Below are 16,941 nucleotides of genomic sequence, written 5' to 3'. Positions count from 1 at the left end.
AATCCTCTCCCTCGACCTGCTGGCCATGCTGCTTTCGATGCAGCCCAGGATACGGTTGGCCTTCTGGGCTGCGAGCGCACATCGCTGACTCATGTCCAGCTTTTCATCCGCCTGTACCCCCAAGGCCTTCTCTGCAGGGCTGCCCTCAATTCATTCCTCCTCCAGTCTGTACTGATACTGGGGATTGCCCTGACCCAGGCGCAGGACCTTGTACTTGGCCTTGTTCACTTCATGAGGTTTGCATGGGCCCACTCCTTAAGCCTGTCAGGGTCCCTCTGGATGGCATCCCTTCCCTCAGGCGTGTGAACTGCACTGCTCAGCTTTGTGTCATCTGCAAACTTGCTGAGGGTGCACTCGATCCCACTGTCTATGTCACTGATAAAGAAGTTTCTATGCTTTTTGTACAATTTTTACTTTTAAGTGAGCTGATAACTGGAGAAAAACTAGGAAGTGAGCAAAAGCAACAGAACTAGTCTACTACTTCTTGTACCATTTAGGAGAATGATTTATAAACACAGCACCCATTAGTGGTACATAACAGTTGAAGCTGTACTATGACACATTAGCTTTAGTACAATCTAAATATTCCTATAGCTAAATAACCGCTTTTTTAGTAAGATTGCATCTATGTAAAACCATCGATACCTGCCTCAACACACACAAAAGCTGTGTTTGTAGAAAAACCCCACCTCTCAAATAAAACCTGTTAAAGAGAAAAATCAGGACAGTTCTAAGCTCTTCCCAAATGGGGTGTGCAATTTGCATAATCAGGGAATCTTATCTGCAAGGCAAAACCCAAGTGCCTTCACCCTTTAATTCTTGACCTCCTTAGCCATTTTTCAGCATTGTGGATGGACTCTGCATTTGTATTCTGTTTTCATATGCTTCCTGAGGTCTGCATACTTAATCAAAACTAATAACTTCTCCAGGTCTCTAGGAGATGTCATTGGTCTTAACCAATTTTGCTACTTGTTTAGAGCTTCTTCCCCAATTTCACCTCCCTCTGCCTCACCCTGCTTTAAACACAGAAGAAGAGTTTGACACACGTTAAGCATTCAATCCTGAAACCGAGAGCTCCAGCACTCCATGTGCTCTTGAGTTTAATTACACATTTCCACCACTTCCATGATGAGAGGACCAGTGCACCAGGAAGCAGTTATCTGGCCTACTGCTATCAGAGTTCAGATTAATAACACCCTTAACTCTGCTGTTCTTAACACTGGATACCACGCTTTGGTAACACAAATAACTCCCATTTCCTGTAGGTTCTTCCTTTTACATTCAGTGTCTACTGCTCTCCCATTGCAGGGATTTAGGAGTTACCGCAGCGGTCGGAAAGCATTGATAACAGCATATCACTTAAAAATAAAAAGAGGAGAGACTTTAAACAAACAAACTACTACTTCAGTAAGCAATCTTATTGCATTACAAACATTTTCCTCACCCCAGTTTTGGAAAAGAAAGCAGATATTTCTGTAATTGTGCCCACAATTTCTACAAACAGAACTACACAACACAGACTTATCAGTGACCAATTTAGTCTATGCCAACATTAGCAGGTAGCATGGCTCAGTTGGAGCAGATTTGCAAGCCAAACAGATGGTGCTGAGGACTTGATGCTTGAACTAGATACATTTCTGGTGGTGTTCTCTTCAGATGAGCTCTACTCTCCTACCATGGACTGAGCGTCCAATAGCAACCGGACTGTATCTTCTGATTCAGCTTCATTCAGGAGTCTGCTTCATGCAATCAGATTGCTCTACAATGCGAATCAGAGCATGGTAAATGGGGACAAGTAGCTGCTGCTGTGAAGGTATCCTTTCTAATACACCTCTTGTTCAAAAACTTGTTTGAAAAGTCTTGCATTGCTCTGAATTGTCACAGCTAGTGATACTTTTGTTGACAGTAAACAAGCAGAAGTGTCTAATATGCAGACCGCATTCTCTTAAAAAACAAAAAAAAGCAGCAGTGGCTTCTTCTTTCAACGTGTCAAGTCAAAGCTAACATCTTCAGCTCAAAGTGCAAGCCTAGTTATGCAATACTCTCACTTCTAAACTCACTCCTACGGCAGAGATTGAAAAATTCAGAGAACTGTAACTAGAAAGAGATGGCATCCTAATAGAAAAAAAATACTCTCGAAGTAGTGACATTTTTCCACTGACAGACATTATAACTTGACATATCACCCTGTTAAAATACATTGGTGTTTGCTCACTCTCCTATATGGCCTAGTAAGATAATTCATGAATATGTCTTCTATCTAAAATCAATATCATTTGACTTAATAAAATACTATCAGACTGCAAATCAGGTTTAGCAAAAGCTTTGAAGACGAAGTTCTAGTAGTTTAGATTTCTGGAGATATAAATTTTTAGCTTCTGACAATTAGGCCTAGTCACTGCTCTCTGTTATGAAAATATTTATGATCATATCCTTTGTCTCATTAGCCCAAGAAAGAAGACCCACATTCCCAAACTCTGAGCCAGTGTCATATAGCCTTGACTCCTCTGCTCTCACTGTATTCTTGTCATATGGAGACAATGAGCCTTCTAGTTGAGACTCCACAGACACGGCAGAAAAGCAAGAGGGTTTGAAAGTATTACCAGGATCCTAGTGATTAGCAAAAAAAACCCCACCCCAAGCCACACCCACAAAAAACTAATTCCTTTTGTGTTTACGGTGAAAGCCATAACATGCATCTAGCAGCCAGGAAAATATGTCACATTTCCCTTTCTCTAGCCCCCCCTCCCCTCCCCCAAAAATCAGAGTGCCCTTCCCCCAAACACGTGCCTTCAGAGACAGAGAGGACCATAATCACTGCAAAGCACTGATGTGAACAATGTAGAGCAGAGAATCTAACACAAGTCTGATGAAGTTGACAGACAGTCAAGAAAGTGAGTCTGTCCTGAAAAATTATTTAAATTGCAATCAAGATGAATTATGTCAAATAACTTCTCCTGAAGGAGAGAGAATTTATATATATAGTTTTTATATGTGTGTATATATATGCGCGCGCGCGTGTGTATATATATATGTGCTCAACAAGTTTCAGTTATACAAATCCACTCCACGTGATTTGTTTCCAGCTTCAAGCGACAAAAACACCACCTCTTCCAGCTAGAGAGGAGACTTCAGACACTTTCATTCAAGAAGATTTAGAGACTGGGTCAGTTATGAGATGTATAGACCTAACAGCTCTTTAAAGCTGAGCATTCTCTCATATACACAAAGCAAGCCCGGCTGGAGAGACTACATTCCAGCAGCACCAGATAAACAACTATTCTCTGCTTTGTTGCAATAAGCAAAAGAGCCTGAGGCCTTTCAGTGGAATCGTTTTTTTGGTTCTGGTTGAAGAACCTATTTCTAGTGTTCCTCAATCTCTTCTCTTCCTTGAAGGCTTGATAAATTTGTTACTGTGCCAAGCAGCAAAGTCTGCTGTTGATTTGCCGTTTTCCTCTGCTAGTGCTATACTTCAGCATAGACTCCACTTTGCCTGTTTTTATTCTCTGCAGAACACCTATGAAAGAGTCTGGGGACAGTGCTTTTCTCATCTGTCAGAAGCATCATGCAGTTCAGCTCGCAGAAAAAGTAACCCCATACTTGCTCGTGAAGTACGCCATCACAACCTAATTATCTGCTGCCGTTAGACTATGTTCACCCTCAAGCTCTTCCAGATCCTTCATAGTTGTAGATGGCTGTGCGCTGCAGGATCACCCAGCTAGAGCTATTACTGAGCTGCACTACGTACAGCCTTTCCATACAAATGCATTTTGTAATCATCTTATGCAGTTCAGAGTTTTCCAAAATCGCTATTTCATGTGCACGTTCTGCACATGAAAATATGAAAGACACTAAACTGAAGAGCAGACAGGGAAAGAAAAGATATTTCAGAAATGCATGCAGGATTTTGATTCATCCTTTTCTTCCACCTGTGAAACTTAAGGTATACAAAAGTGAAACAGAACAAGCCTTTCTTAACCTCATTATCCCACAAAAATAGGGATTTTTATGGACCGACCTTAACAACAAAACAAAAGAAAAAACATACACCACCATAAAGAAAGCAAGTCAGAAGGCTACCAGATACAGTTACATCTCCTAAAATAGGAGCCTTAAGTTTTGCTATTTAAAAAAAGGGCGTGGACACCCAAGCAATCAGACCTTTCATGACTGCCCTGTGGTTTTGTAACTTTTTGTCATGCTAAGGTGAAACAATACAATTCTACAGGTGAACTCTGGCAAATTTTGAGAGGCCTGCTTATAAAGCACATGAAGCATTCTCCTAAAATGAGTTCCACATTAGAAAGGCAGAGATTTCACTTGAAGTGAGACTGTTCCCACCCCTGCATCCCCCCCCAACACATTCATCACACGCGTGCTGGCTACACACTCACATTCTGGACATGACTTACCTGAAACAGCATCATAGAACTGCTCTTCACTGATGATGCTGAGAGGCGGAGATCCCTTAACCAGAGACTGCTCTAGTTCATGGTGTTCAGTAGCCAGCGTCTCTAATGCTTCTGACAAGATCTTGTTTTTCTCCTGCTCATGCTCCAGTTTCAAATTCCTCACCTATAAGTAGATACATGTATGAATAAAATCTCATCTCTCCAAAGAATGTGCAGCTGGAAGCTACTCAGAAAATAGACTCTAATAAATAAATAACTGGCAAACAGCTGGAACTGAAAACGTGGATTAATGAGAATATTATGGTATTTTTGTGATGACAATAAGGTTGTTACTCAGCATTTTCAGTAGCTGAGAAATCTGACAAATAACATCCGACAGTACAAATCACAATTTCACAAGTGAATTCAAGCCACTGAGGGGAAATATTTACAGCTCTACTCAGATGACCTTAACTATGGAGTTAGTGATCAGTTCCTACACGCACCAAGCTCCTTGTACTAGTCTGCTCTAATTTGGGCCAAGCAGCATCATCTAAATTGAATTACAGAGCAAATGTGAATGCCAGCTACAAATAACTGCAACTGAACTATGAGCTGAAAACATTTAACCCTGAGGATTACAGGAGGAGGTTAAAAAAGATTCCTCTACTAACTGATTCAACGTCGATATAAACAGCCCTCCCTCCCCACTCCCAAAACAGTTTACAGAGGAGCCAGAAGCTGACAAAAAAAGAAGCCCAGCCACCAGATGGTGGACCTTTTTTTTTAAGCCCACATATGCAATCGGCTCCAGAGAGGATGATGTTATCCATGTTTTGAGTCCAGGACTAGTAACGGGAGAGCAACATGTCCTTCCTATTTCCTCCTCGGTTTTTTTTTTGCTGGTGCTTTCCCGCCTCCTCCTTCTGCCAGGGGAGGGGAGAGGGCTGTAGCTGAAGGCTCAGGAGAGGGCCTCTTCTCCCAGCCTAGCAAGGCTTCAATGCGCTACTTCTCCTTCACTCCCTAAACCATTGACTCTTTTTCTTTCTCTTCCTTTCTCTCTTCCAGTCCCTTTTAAAAGCATCCCCAACCCCTGCCTTGTCCTCTAGTTTACTCTCAAAGGTCAGTTTACAACGCTAATTCCGCTAAGAACAGGCAAGGACATGACAATCTCTTGGAACAGTTACAGGGACAACTTACACACTTTCCTAAGCAACTTACACATATACCAACATTACCTCTTTGAATCTAATTTAAGAACTGTTCGTATGTCCTATCTGGTTACATTTTACATTAAAGCTTCCCTTTGGAGGCTTCAGCCCCCTCAGTTACAACCACCACTGAAATAGTGGATTCAGAGCTGGGCACATATGAGGGGGTGCAAATTTAGAGGCTAGAAAGGAGATATTAAAGCAGATTTGCCACTTCCAGAGAAGAGTTTCTATGTTGGCAGTAGCATATCCTCTGGAGAAAGATTTATGGAAGAAATTTTCACCCCCTCAGTTGTGCCAAATATTAAAACAGTTGGTTTGGCTGCCAGGCTCTGAGTGTAAAGGGGCAATCCAATTAAATGATAAGTAAAAGAGTATAAAATTGGGTTGCTAATTGAAAGCAATAAAACCAGTAAGTCACTTACTGTCTAATAGTTTTACCCTGAACAAAATGAAAAAAGTCTGGACTAGCTACTGCCACTTTCATTTAAAGTTCACTCTGACAGTACCAAAGAAGCCAACTACTGCAGTGTTTCATACCAATCAGACACGCCACTGCGAAAGATCTGTTATCAAGCAGTTTCTGCAGGGGTTACATTTTGTATGCTATCGAATAGTTAAGGAACTGCCTATTTAGAGAAACAGCATCAGCATTTCACTCTCCTGAGAGAGGGAGGGTGGAGGACTGAAAATAAAATGGTATTTTTCATTCTTATTAAACAGCAAAGTGAAATCAGTTATTAAAATGGTATTTGCAATTTTTTTTTGCAGAATTACATGCCTTTATGCTCTAATGTTTAGTTTTGATAAATGATTTGAGTGATTTAAATCTTTGCCTAAAACTTAAGTTTCAATGTTACTTAACAGCAAATTGAAAGAAAATCAAAATAGATCTAACAAAACCCAGATGAACCTTTTTTTGCACCCTCTAAAAGCACGGTAGTGTGACTAAACAAGCAACAACAGATACAGCCTTAAGACACCATGCCTCCCCAAAAAGGTCTTTTATTGAGTTTAAGGTTCCTCTGCTCTATCATAATGTAGGGCTATTCATAATTGCAGAAGGTATACTAGAAGTAAATTCCCTTTTTGGAAAATAAATAGCCAGTTTTACAGTAAAGTTTACTTTTCTGTGTACTTCCAGGCTTCCTAGCTGCCAAACGCTTACTAGAACAGCAATTACACACTAGTAACAAAAAAACCCAAACAAACAAACAAAAAAAGGTTTTACTACCATTATTTGACTGATTTCACCTGTAGAAAAGCAATGCTTGCAGAGACAGAGCTAGTACAACCTTCATGTACTCTACTTAAAAATACAGATATCACTGGAGAAATAACCTTGTTTGAAATAAGCATACTGGAGTTTTTTATTATTTAAACACAAAGCAGCTTTAAGTGATACCATGATTTTGTCACCTTGTCTTTTATTATTGATGAGATAAATCTCCTAAACCCTTCTTGCAGTAAATTGGCTGTAAGGCAGGATGTTTTCATTTTTTTTCCAGAACCACACACTCCATTCTTCCAAGCTTAGCAAGAAATACGCAGGCAGACTGGCACTATTTTCAAAGCATAAGTTTATTGAACAACATAACTGACCGAGTGATAGGTTTTCCCAAAATGTAAGTAGAAGATTGCTGTTATGCATAATTTTGCCATACTCTATTTTTCATTCAGAAGACTTGGCCAATGATGAAGTTCTGAGGTGAATTATTCCATCTTCCTGGCTACACCACCACCATTTTTGGAGATGACACTTCAGCTTTATCCGTTTTCCCCAAGTTTTTTCTTCCCCATCTTGTCTTTCTTTAGTGTCCCAACACATAAACAACTGCAAGATTACAGAAGGAACTGCCAGACCAGTCTTAAAAATGCTTATTAACATAAAATCTTTAGAATCTATGTATAAAGCAGGAAGATGAGGATAAAATGACGAAGAAAACACCCACTTTCAGATGCATATGCATTTCAGTCTATTAAACTGGATGCAGATAGACCAACATTTTTCAATGGAATATCATCTGATTTTGTGAAGTTGCATTAGCTTACTGCACCATTTTACACAGTGACGCAAATATTTATATAAGGTAGTAAATACCACACCAAAATGATGCAGGGATCAGTGTATACACAGCTCTGGAAATCCAGTCTGAGCACACCCAGGAAAATATCAGAAGAGACATTTTATTCACAGGCACAGCTTGTGATACAGCCGTGGTTTCTGTACCTTTAGTAGTGGTGCCTAAGCTGAGAAAGAGACAGATGGCAATTCACATCGTACTGGGTTCAGCTCCTCATCCTCCAGCTATGGAACGGCTGTCGTCTTTTTGATCCCTGTCGCTGGTCCCCGCAATGCCAGCACCACCATCAGCGTTATAAGCTTTCCACTGAGCTTCACAGGGACAACGGCACAGAGCGCTCTAGCGAGCCCAGCATGAGGCCAGCTGAGTTCCCAATGTTCAACTGGTCAGGCTTCCTACCCTACCCTTGTCAGGAGCTATTCTGCACAAGGTTAATTACCATTATCGATAAAGTTGGGCTTGTGCTTGCACTGTTAGACAATTACAGTTAAGATCAGTCTTGTTTTCATCTCTAAAGAGAGTATTATTATAGAGAAACTTCAGATTTATAATTGCTGATGGAAACTATCTAGCTTTGTCTCACAGAAGTAAACAATCACTCAATCCGTAGAGCTACAGACACAGCTATAACCTGATGCACTGACACAGAACCACCAAGACTCCAGTATCTAGGTCAGTGCAACAATTTTTTTTTTTTTTTTTTTTTTAAAAAACTTCTCCAGCTGAAGCGGTTTGATATCCAAGTTCTGGTAAGTGGTTTCACTTCTGGTTTCACTGAATGGGAATCTGCTTCCAACAGCTTCCCATAAATATTTGAGTCCTTCAGGCTGTAAGCACCGACTTGTGAGTTTAAATAGTAGAATTGAGTTATTTTAGCAGTTAGACCTCTATTTATTTTATTTTATTAAAAGGAAAGCAGCAAGCTATTTGCAGACACTTCTATTGTCTTTCAATGCTATTAGAAATCCTGGTATGCACAAGAGCATCGTTTAAAAGTTAACTCCTTCAGTGCATATTACTAGCAGAAAGTTCATATGCCTATTCCAAAATATCAAAAAGCTTATGTGTGTAACAACACCAGTCCCATTCCTTTCTGTACCTTCAGCTTCCATGAGGTAGGTGGGAGACTAGTAACATGCACCAAACCACTAATTTTTTTTTTTTTTTTTTTTTAAAGCCTGAAGTCTTGAACTATATTGGTGCAGCCTGTAACGAAGGCTTCTGTGTCATCCTGAAGACATCTCAGTACAATACACAAAATACTTGCTTTGTTTGGTGCTGGATGCTTTTAATTTAAATTAATGCCCGATAACAGTGGCACTTTTGTGGGGTAGGAAAGGGTCACACCACTGTATGCCCAGCTAATAAATGATCATCTCAGCAACGTGCTATTGCAGCTGCAAGTAAATCCTAGAAACAGCACATAGCAAGCAAAGCACAGAACAAACACAGACACCTCAACAATATGTACGGCTACCTGCCTTTAACAGTAGAACAGTAAATTAAAAGACAGCATACCTTAGCTCTAGGTTCTCCTGGACTGAGAGAGAGAAAAGACAGACTTCACAACATTGCGGTGTGATTTAGTTGAATTTTACTTTTAAAACACTCAACTTCAGTGTTAGGAATAAGAATGCCCAAAATATGCAGACTCTCAAGTTGTGTAGGAAGAACTACCTCTTTCACATAGCAACCACCAGGGGATCTGAAGCCAGACTCTGCCGGAGTGTCAGCACGCCATGTACCAATTCTGCTCTGCAGCAAGCTGAGTGCAGGAAAGCAGCCTATGACACTGCCTCGCCAATGCCTCTGACTACTCAGAAGTGGGGTTTTGGTTTTCAAAATGAATGGCTTTGTCCAACTGCCACAGAAATTCTATCCTCCCAAAAATGTCACTGCATATGGGACATTTGCCACGAGGCACAGACACAAGGTGCAAGTTTTCAGTAGCAAGCTAACGGCTAGTCTAACACCTGGCTGGAAACTAACATGTAACCAAGGAATTAGAAAAACGCTGCTATAGTAGAACTGACAGTTTTCTGTGGACATCTCCTGACATTAAGAAATGCAATCCTGCTTTCCGTAATGAAGTAAATGCCAGTCAAACCTGCCATTTGTTTCACACTACATCTGTTTACATGAAACTGTTAGTTTCCAGGGTCAGCTACTCCAAAACAGGACATTGTATCCTGAAAGACAGAACCTACAAAGCTCTGTGTTGTAACACATTACGCTATGGAAAACTACTCACAGGAAGCACTGGGAATCCAAAGCAAGGATTCTTTCCCCTCCTCTGTGATCTTCATACCAAATGAAAACCCCTACCAAAAAATGTGAGGCTAACAGTGCAAATCACAACCTCAATGCAGGCAGTTTGATATGTACACTGTTTGTCTATTCTAACAGACGAGCTCACATAGCTGCAATTTTGCTGTTAGTACAATGCAGTCCCTATTGCTAGCGCCTCCTTGCATAAGCCTGTTCTTTGTGATGACCAGTTTAAACTAGTGCTGAGTAAATCTGTTATTCTTTTACATTTAATGTAGAATGAGAACTACATAGTTTCGAGAAGAGTCAGGTCTGCCTCCATGCCTTGAACAAAACGTGCCTTTTCATTTCATCATGGAAGAAGTGTAAAGACTGAGTGTCTTCCCTAAGGCGTATCTGTTTAGAAATGGAACAGTTCTATATATTTTGTTACTAACTTTGAAGCATGCTACTGCAGCACTAATTCTACAAGATATGCTTCTATGAAAAAGTGCTTTTAGATTTTCTGCTACCTAGAGTAGGACTAAGTTGTTGCTTAAGCTGCTACTGAAATGAAAACTGAAACCAGTTGCTCTCACGTGGAGTGCTCATAGTTTTAACCACATTTGAGCTTCAATAGAGGAAGTTTTCCAGAAAGAAAATTTTAGAAAAGGTTTCATTTTTACCTCTACTCATGGGACTTAACTCCCACTAAGCACACATTAGTATATAATATGAATATGCATAATCCTGCTTTTCTCCTACCCTTCTCCCCCTCCACCCCCAAAAAAACAGGAACAGTTTTAGTTGCAGTATGTTTCTTTGCAAGCACACCTCAGGTATTTGAGAAAGGAACAAGTGCTTTATGAATACTCCTATGACACATCATAAAACTGCAAGTGTGACATTAAAGCAAAACCAAAGTGTTCCCAAATAGATGCAATCAGTTTCATGAACACATCACTAGATTCCTAAAGCCCTAAAGCATGTAAATATTTTATACAAAACTTTCAGAGTTCTTATCTGTTTACACATAGGCCTTTCCACACAGAGTCCCCCTGCTGACTCACCACTCCCCATCACCATCAACCACAAGGAACTTGTGACAAACATCTGCTATCTTAACATACCTTAAGGCCTTGTATCATAACTCTTCATTTGCTGGAGTAAACTAGCTCTTGTAAACTTCATCATAGCCTTGGCTCACCCCGGGGTACAGAGAACTGATCCAAAATAGTCATGCTTTACTTCAACCATTGTTTATTGCTTAGATTTTCTCTCTCTCTGTGCTACAAGCTTACCATTTACCCAGCTTCAGAGATCTATCAGATCTCTAGTTAAAAATGGAATAGTTAGATAGCACTGGCCAGTGACTTGAACTACTGCTTGTGCAACTACTGAAATGCAAAACAAGGTGTGATCAGTTAATCAAGGAGGTAAGCTGAGCTCACTGATGATTGATAGGTAAAAAGTTACTTACTGTATCACAAGACAGCATCAGTCTTCATCTCAGAAGTCTGGCCAGCTGACTCTACAGCTACAGCATCAGAGTACCTCATCTAACTAAGATCATCAAATTCAAAAGAAAAAACTCAGAAGGCTAAGATAACATTTTGCTTTCTTTCAGACCCATATACAGGAAACATCACCAATAAAGTTCATTTTTGTACAAGGGCTGAAAGACCCCCATACACACAAGCAAATCCCATACATACCAATTTGAAGTCCTGGTAATCTATTCACTTACATCCCAACTCAAAGCCTATAGAAGAAACCAAAGACTTTGTAAATCAAGTCATAAGACTGCCTCAATCACTCCCCAGATGAACACAAGGATTCATTGTTAGTCAACTACAAACATTTACCTCAAAAGTTCAAAAGGAGGAGTTTAGCAGGGATGATTTGGAAAGGCTACGTTTCATTCTTCTGAGTACAGAGTTATAATATTTCCCTATATTTGATTTATTAAAATAATAATATTCTGCTAATGAAGGAAAGGACCAGATATGATCATAAAACTTAGAAAGAGACAGCGGAGCCACAGCTAGAAGCAAGAGCCAAGCTATTGTCCACACTGAAGAAACTCAGACTTTGGCAGGATCATGTCAACACAGACAGACATCAAGACAGTATGAAAACCATTATTCAAGAGAAGACCTGGAGATGCTGAGAGCAGTGAGCATCCTTCTTCCAGCACACAAGTCTATTATAAAAATTCATAATTCAAGACTGCCTGGATTAACAGTTTCTGAACTATCTACATGCTAGGGACCAAAGACTGTTTGCCTCCCACCTTTCCCTACTAAGACATTGACACTTCCTCCTCAACGTGGAGCTCGCTGCTTTCCTTCCCCTCTCCCGTTTCCACATTTGGCTATGTCAAAAGTTTGTTTATTCAGAGGCTGATGAAGCACCGCAGTTTTAACCAGCGGAGAATGTCGCAGTTCTGAGCCAAGAACCTGTCTAAGAGTGCAAGAACAAATTGCAAAGACTGCATTTCTGATCGCAGATTAGAAGGGTGGTTTTGGCTTAAAAGCTTGGGTTCAAGCTTTTCTGTCAGAGAAACTGCTTTCTTCAAAGTGATTCTGCACTGATCAAGACTTAACAGAGCTTTTTCTGGTTTGTTTCTAAAGTAAGACTTAATGGCAATTCCAAGTCTTCCTCTCAAAAGTATTTGTTTTTTACATTTTACTTAGACGACTTAACTGTAAACTGATAAATCTCATGAAGTCTACTTAGGTTCGAGAGCTGCAGAAGTTGCCTGTTACCAGAGTGCATTCTGCCCCTACTCGTGTTCCAGTATTATTACAATGATTAGTCAAATATCAGGAGTTCAGACAAAAAGCCTCCCGATTTTGTCATTTTCTGTTAAGTATTGTTTCTGTTGTGAATAAAGCTGAAATTAAATATGGCTGCTATTCACATTTGCCAATAGCTTATGCCAAAACAAGCTGGGACTGAATGACATCACCAGTGATGTACATGTTTGGGAACCTCGTTTCAAGTTGCAGAGCTACAAGATTACCAGAAAAAAACCACACCCCAAAGATACTTTGCTGCTCTAGTGAGATTAAGCATCTTTTTCCTCAGAGGCATATGCCACAAGTAGCCTTACCCAAACTAATGGTCTCATTCAAGCTGATATATTATACCGATGCCAACAGGACTAGAACAGTATATTGCTGCATGTCTGCATATCTGGTAGAGACTTTTTTTTGCATCTTTTCCCTTTCAGAGACTCTGGACATCTTTGAAGTTTGCCAGTCTCACAAACAGCAAGACCAGACTTTAAGATGTAAGGGTTCTTAAGAACTCACACAGGAAACATTTCCTTTTTATTCTTAAGGACTGTTTTGAAAATAGATCTTAAGGCAGTTTTGATCTAGCTACTTCCCTTAAGTATTTTTCAGTATACGCCACTGATTACTTTGATCAACCCCTTTGGTCACCTCCCTCCCACTTCTTCCCAGTTGGATCACAGCAATGCACGTATTGATGTTTTCTCTTTTGAAGCAACTGTCGTGTTTTTGCTATGTTTTTGTTGGCTCTTACTGGGTTACTAGTGCTGCTACACAACTGGACGCGTTGTTGACTCAGAGCAAAACCAGCTTCCTATTAAAAAATTAACACTTCTGAAGCTGGTTGTCTGTTCTACAAGCTCCGCATTGGGAATCTTATTAATTATTTATGAAGAATAACTGACAGTTTTTTAAAAAAAGCAATTCCAAAACAAACATGCATGTTGTACAGTTGTTCTGCATTTACGAGAAACTCAGACATCTTATTTGCTAGTTTTTTATTTCATTTTGGATGCTAAGCAAACTAGCTAAAAATGAAAAAAAGTTTAACTCTACATAGGCCAGAGGTCGAACGTGAGTTTCACAACACAGTGCTGGAGTTCTGATCTCCAAATGAAATCCACCTTGGAAAGCATTCTCATTTGCTATAGCCCAGAAAAGGCTCTTCTCAACTTCCCAATATTAAAGAATCAGACTTCACAGACAGACACAAATGCAGAAATCCCACTTCTATGTCAGATTTTAGAAGGACTCGCAGCATGAAGAAGCTTGTCTCTTCTTAGGGAGGATTTTCCTCTGAGACACTGTTTTGCCCTAAGCAGGCAACAGCCAGCAGACATCAACTAGGCCCTGGGTAGGCTGCTAAGACACTTCCTGAAATTAGAGTACGTTGTACAGAAGTTGGTTCTGCAGTTAGGGCAGACATAATTAGGCTGTGGGCTACAGAAATTCAAATTGAAAGTCCACAACCTTAGATCAAATTAGCAAAAAGATATTTGCATATTGAGAGTGAAATCTGAAGTACTGCCTCCCACTTCTTATTTTTGTTAGAAATAATTGCTAGAGTCTAAAACCACTACAATTATCCCAAAATATGATCCCTACTGATATATTACAAGGAGACACTACAGAACACCACCATTGCCATGCAGAACAGCTAGATAATCCAGATATTCTCACTGAGTGGAACAGATCTCTCCTTATGAATGATCTCAAACACTTTTGCCTTTATCTGGTGGGGGGCTTTTTTGTTGTTGATGTTGGTTTTGTCTGTTTTTTACTTTGTTGCAAGAATTCAGTGTGTTACTCATTGCTACTCAGGTCCTTTTTGTGCAAAAACTAATGATGAACTGAGTAGATAAAACAAGCCTGCTTCTCCCTGAGATACATACTTAGCACTGTACCGAAACTATTTACTGATAAATCTTCTATTTATTGCTCCCCAATATGCAATCTAGTAGCATCTACAGCTCAGAGGAAGAAGTGGCTACAGCTTAAACTTCTAGTAAGCACTTCTACAAACCTTTCCAATAAAAAACACTGGTTGCTAGAATAAAACTAGAAGGTAGATCTGATGAAAGTCTAAGTCTAAAGGAACACCAAGAGTTCTGCCCACCCCAAGCTGAAGAAGGATCCGACAGCCTAGAATGACACATCGTTTTTTAGATTAAATAAATTGTATGTGGGAGCAAAGACAATAGTAAACACTGACCATATGTTACCAGCTGATCTGTGACACATGGTTCCCTGAAATTGTCTAAAACTACTGGACTGGACTGCCTTTTAAGTACTGTGTGGATGTCTGAGGGCTGTTCACGCTAGAAAAGAAGGCTCAGGGCGGATCTCATCAATCTATGCGAATACTTGAAGGGAGGGTGCAAAAAAGACAGAGCCAGGCTCTTCTCAGTGGTGCCCATTGACAGGACAAGAGGTAATGGGCACAAGCTGAAACACAGGAGATCCCCTCTAAACACTTTTTTACTGTGAGAGTGACTGAGCACCGGAACAAGTTGCCCAGAGACATTGTGGAGTCTCCATCCTTGGAGGTACTCAAAAGCCAGCTGGACGGTCCTGAGCAACCTGCTCTAGGTATCCCTGCCTGAGCAGGGGGGGTTGGACCAGACGACCTCGAGAGGTCCCTTCCAACCTCAACCATTCTGTTATTCTGTGAGATGAGAGTTTAGCCCTTAGCCTGAAATGTGGCCTCAGAGCTGGAGGAGATACAGGTCAGACAAAACTAGGTTTCTGCTATCCATAGGCACAGATGCAACTGTCTAGGGTTTCAAACTATCTTAAAGGCTCAGCCAGCTCATTTTCACCTCAATTTGATTTGTCTGACCTTGCAGCAAGGTATTTCACTGGAACAACAGACAATCCAATTTGCATGCATAGCACAGAATACTTCCACAATTAATAGTCTTGTTGGCATTTCCAGAAAGGTATGAACTACTGACATATATGGATTACCACATTACCTAGAGTTGCCATTATCTTGACAACTTAAGATTATTCCCAACCACAATGATAAAATCCTCGTGTATGACTCTGACCCATTAGTTCATGTCTATCAGTTCCTGCAGATGCTTTTCTGCTACAGTAGACCTGCACAAGGCCCAGAGGCTGATACTCTGGCCAATTAAACTGAATGTTTCCAGACAAGGCGAGAATAGTTTTGTTCTCCCTGACCTTTCTGCCACCATAGCTCTTGACTCAAAAAAAGGGACCTGCAATACTGATGCTAGCAAGATTAATAGGAAGTTGTATTTCTATTCAGGGATCAAACAACGTATCTAAACGAGCTTATGTTGTGGAAGCACTGTAGCTTTGGCGGCACAAAACCCTCTGAAGCAGATAAAAAAGTTTATAGTCTGCTTCTGTGACTAAACTGTTCTAAGCTAAGAAGTACCCCTACATTATGATGTACACTGCAGACTGCCTTCAAATAGGCATGGTTTAAAGCCATTCTCAAAGTCTCCTAGTGTATCTATGGATCCAAGAGTTATTGCATTGATGTCCAAGTTTTAACACTAATAATGTAGCAGTGACAAGCATAAGAGGAGGGAAAACATTCCTATTCAAAACCACTGACTGAGTCCATGTTTACCTTACAAGCAGCTTAACATGAAGCTATGCAAGCAAAGTAAGCACATCACAGGTGTCACTCCCAAATGCATTCTATAAAGACGAGATACTCAGATGAGGACTATCCTTACATCAAAGCTGGACACCTTCTTATACTGGACTCTTCAGGATATTCACAAGTGGATACGCTTTATTTGTAAGAGGCCCTCTATCTTACCACTCCTTAGCAGCAACATTCATAGAATATAATCATAGAATCCTTTAGGTTGGAAAGGACCTTTAAGATCATCAAGTCCAACCATTAACCTAGCACTGCCAAGTCCACCACTAAACCATGTCCCTAAGCACCACATCTACACATCTTTTAAATACCTCCAGGGATAGGGACTCAACCACTTCCCCCGACAGCCTGTTCCAATGCCTGACTACCCTTTCAGTGAAGAAATTTTTCCGAATATCCAATCTAAACCTCCCCTGGTGCAACTTGAGGCCATTTCCTCTTGTCCAGTCGCTTGTTACTTGGGAGCAGAGACCAACCCCCACCTCGCTACAACCTCTTTCCTATAAACGGAGCATCCTTTGCTTTGTGTGTGCTTATCAGCTATCCTTATAGGATAGCATAGGCCTG

General features: G+C 40.5%; 1 protein-coding gene across 8 annotated transcripts in view; it reads right to left on the bottom strand.

Moving 5' to 3' along the window:
* Nucleotides 1-16,941, bottom strand: part of OSBPL1A (oxysterol binding protein like 1A) — a gene marked incomplete at its 5' end in the record, with an annotated part of 76,466 nt that overhangs the window by 23,938 nt on the left and 35,587 nt on the right. For all 8 annotated transcript variants that reach the window (XM_082313914.1, XM_082313916.1, XM_082313915.1 and 5 more), the window contains one exon: nucleotides 4,413-4,575. In XM_082313914.1, coding sequence (XP_082170040.1) covers nucleotides 4,413-4,575 — 163 coding nt within the window. The remainder of the gene's footprint in view (nucleotides 1-4,412; nucleotides 4,576-16,941) is intronic.

The sequence above is a fragment of the Platalea leucorodia genome (assembly GCF_965183815.1).
Source record: "Platalea leucorodia genome assembly, chromosome: 1".
Taxonomy (NCBI): Eukaryota; Metazoa; Chordata; class Aves; order Pelecaniformes; family Threskiornithidae; genus Platalea; species Platalea leucorodia.
This window is presented reverse-complemented; position numbering and strand designations above follow the sequence as displayed.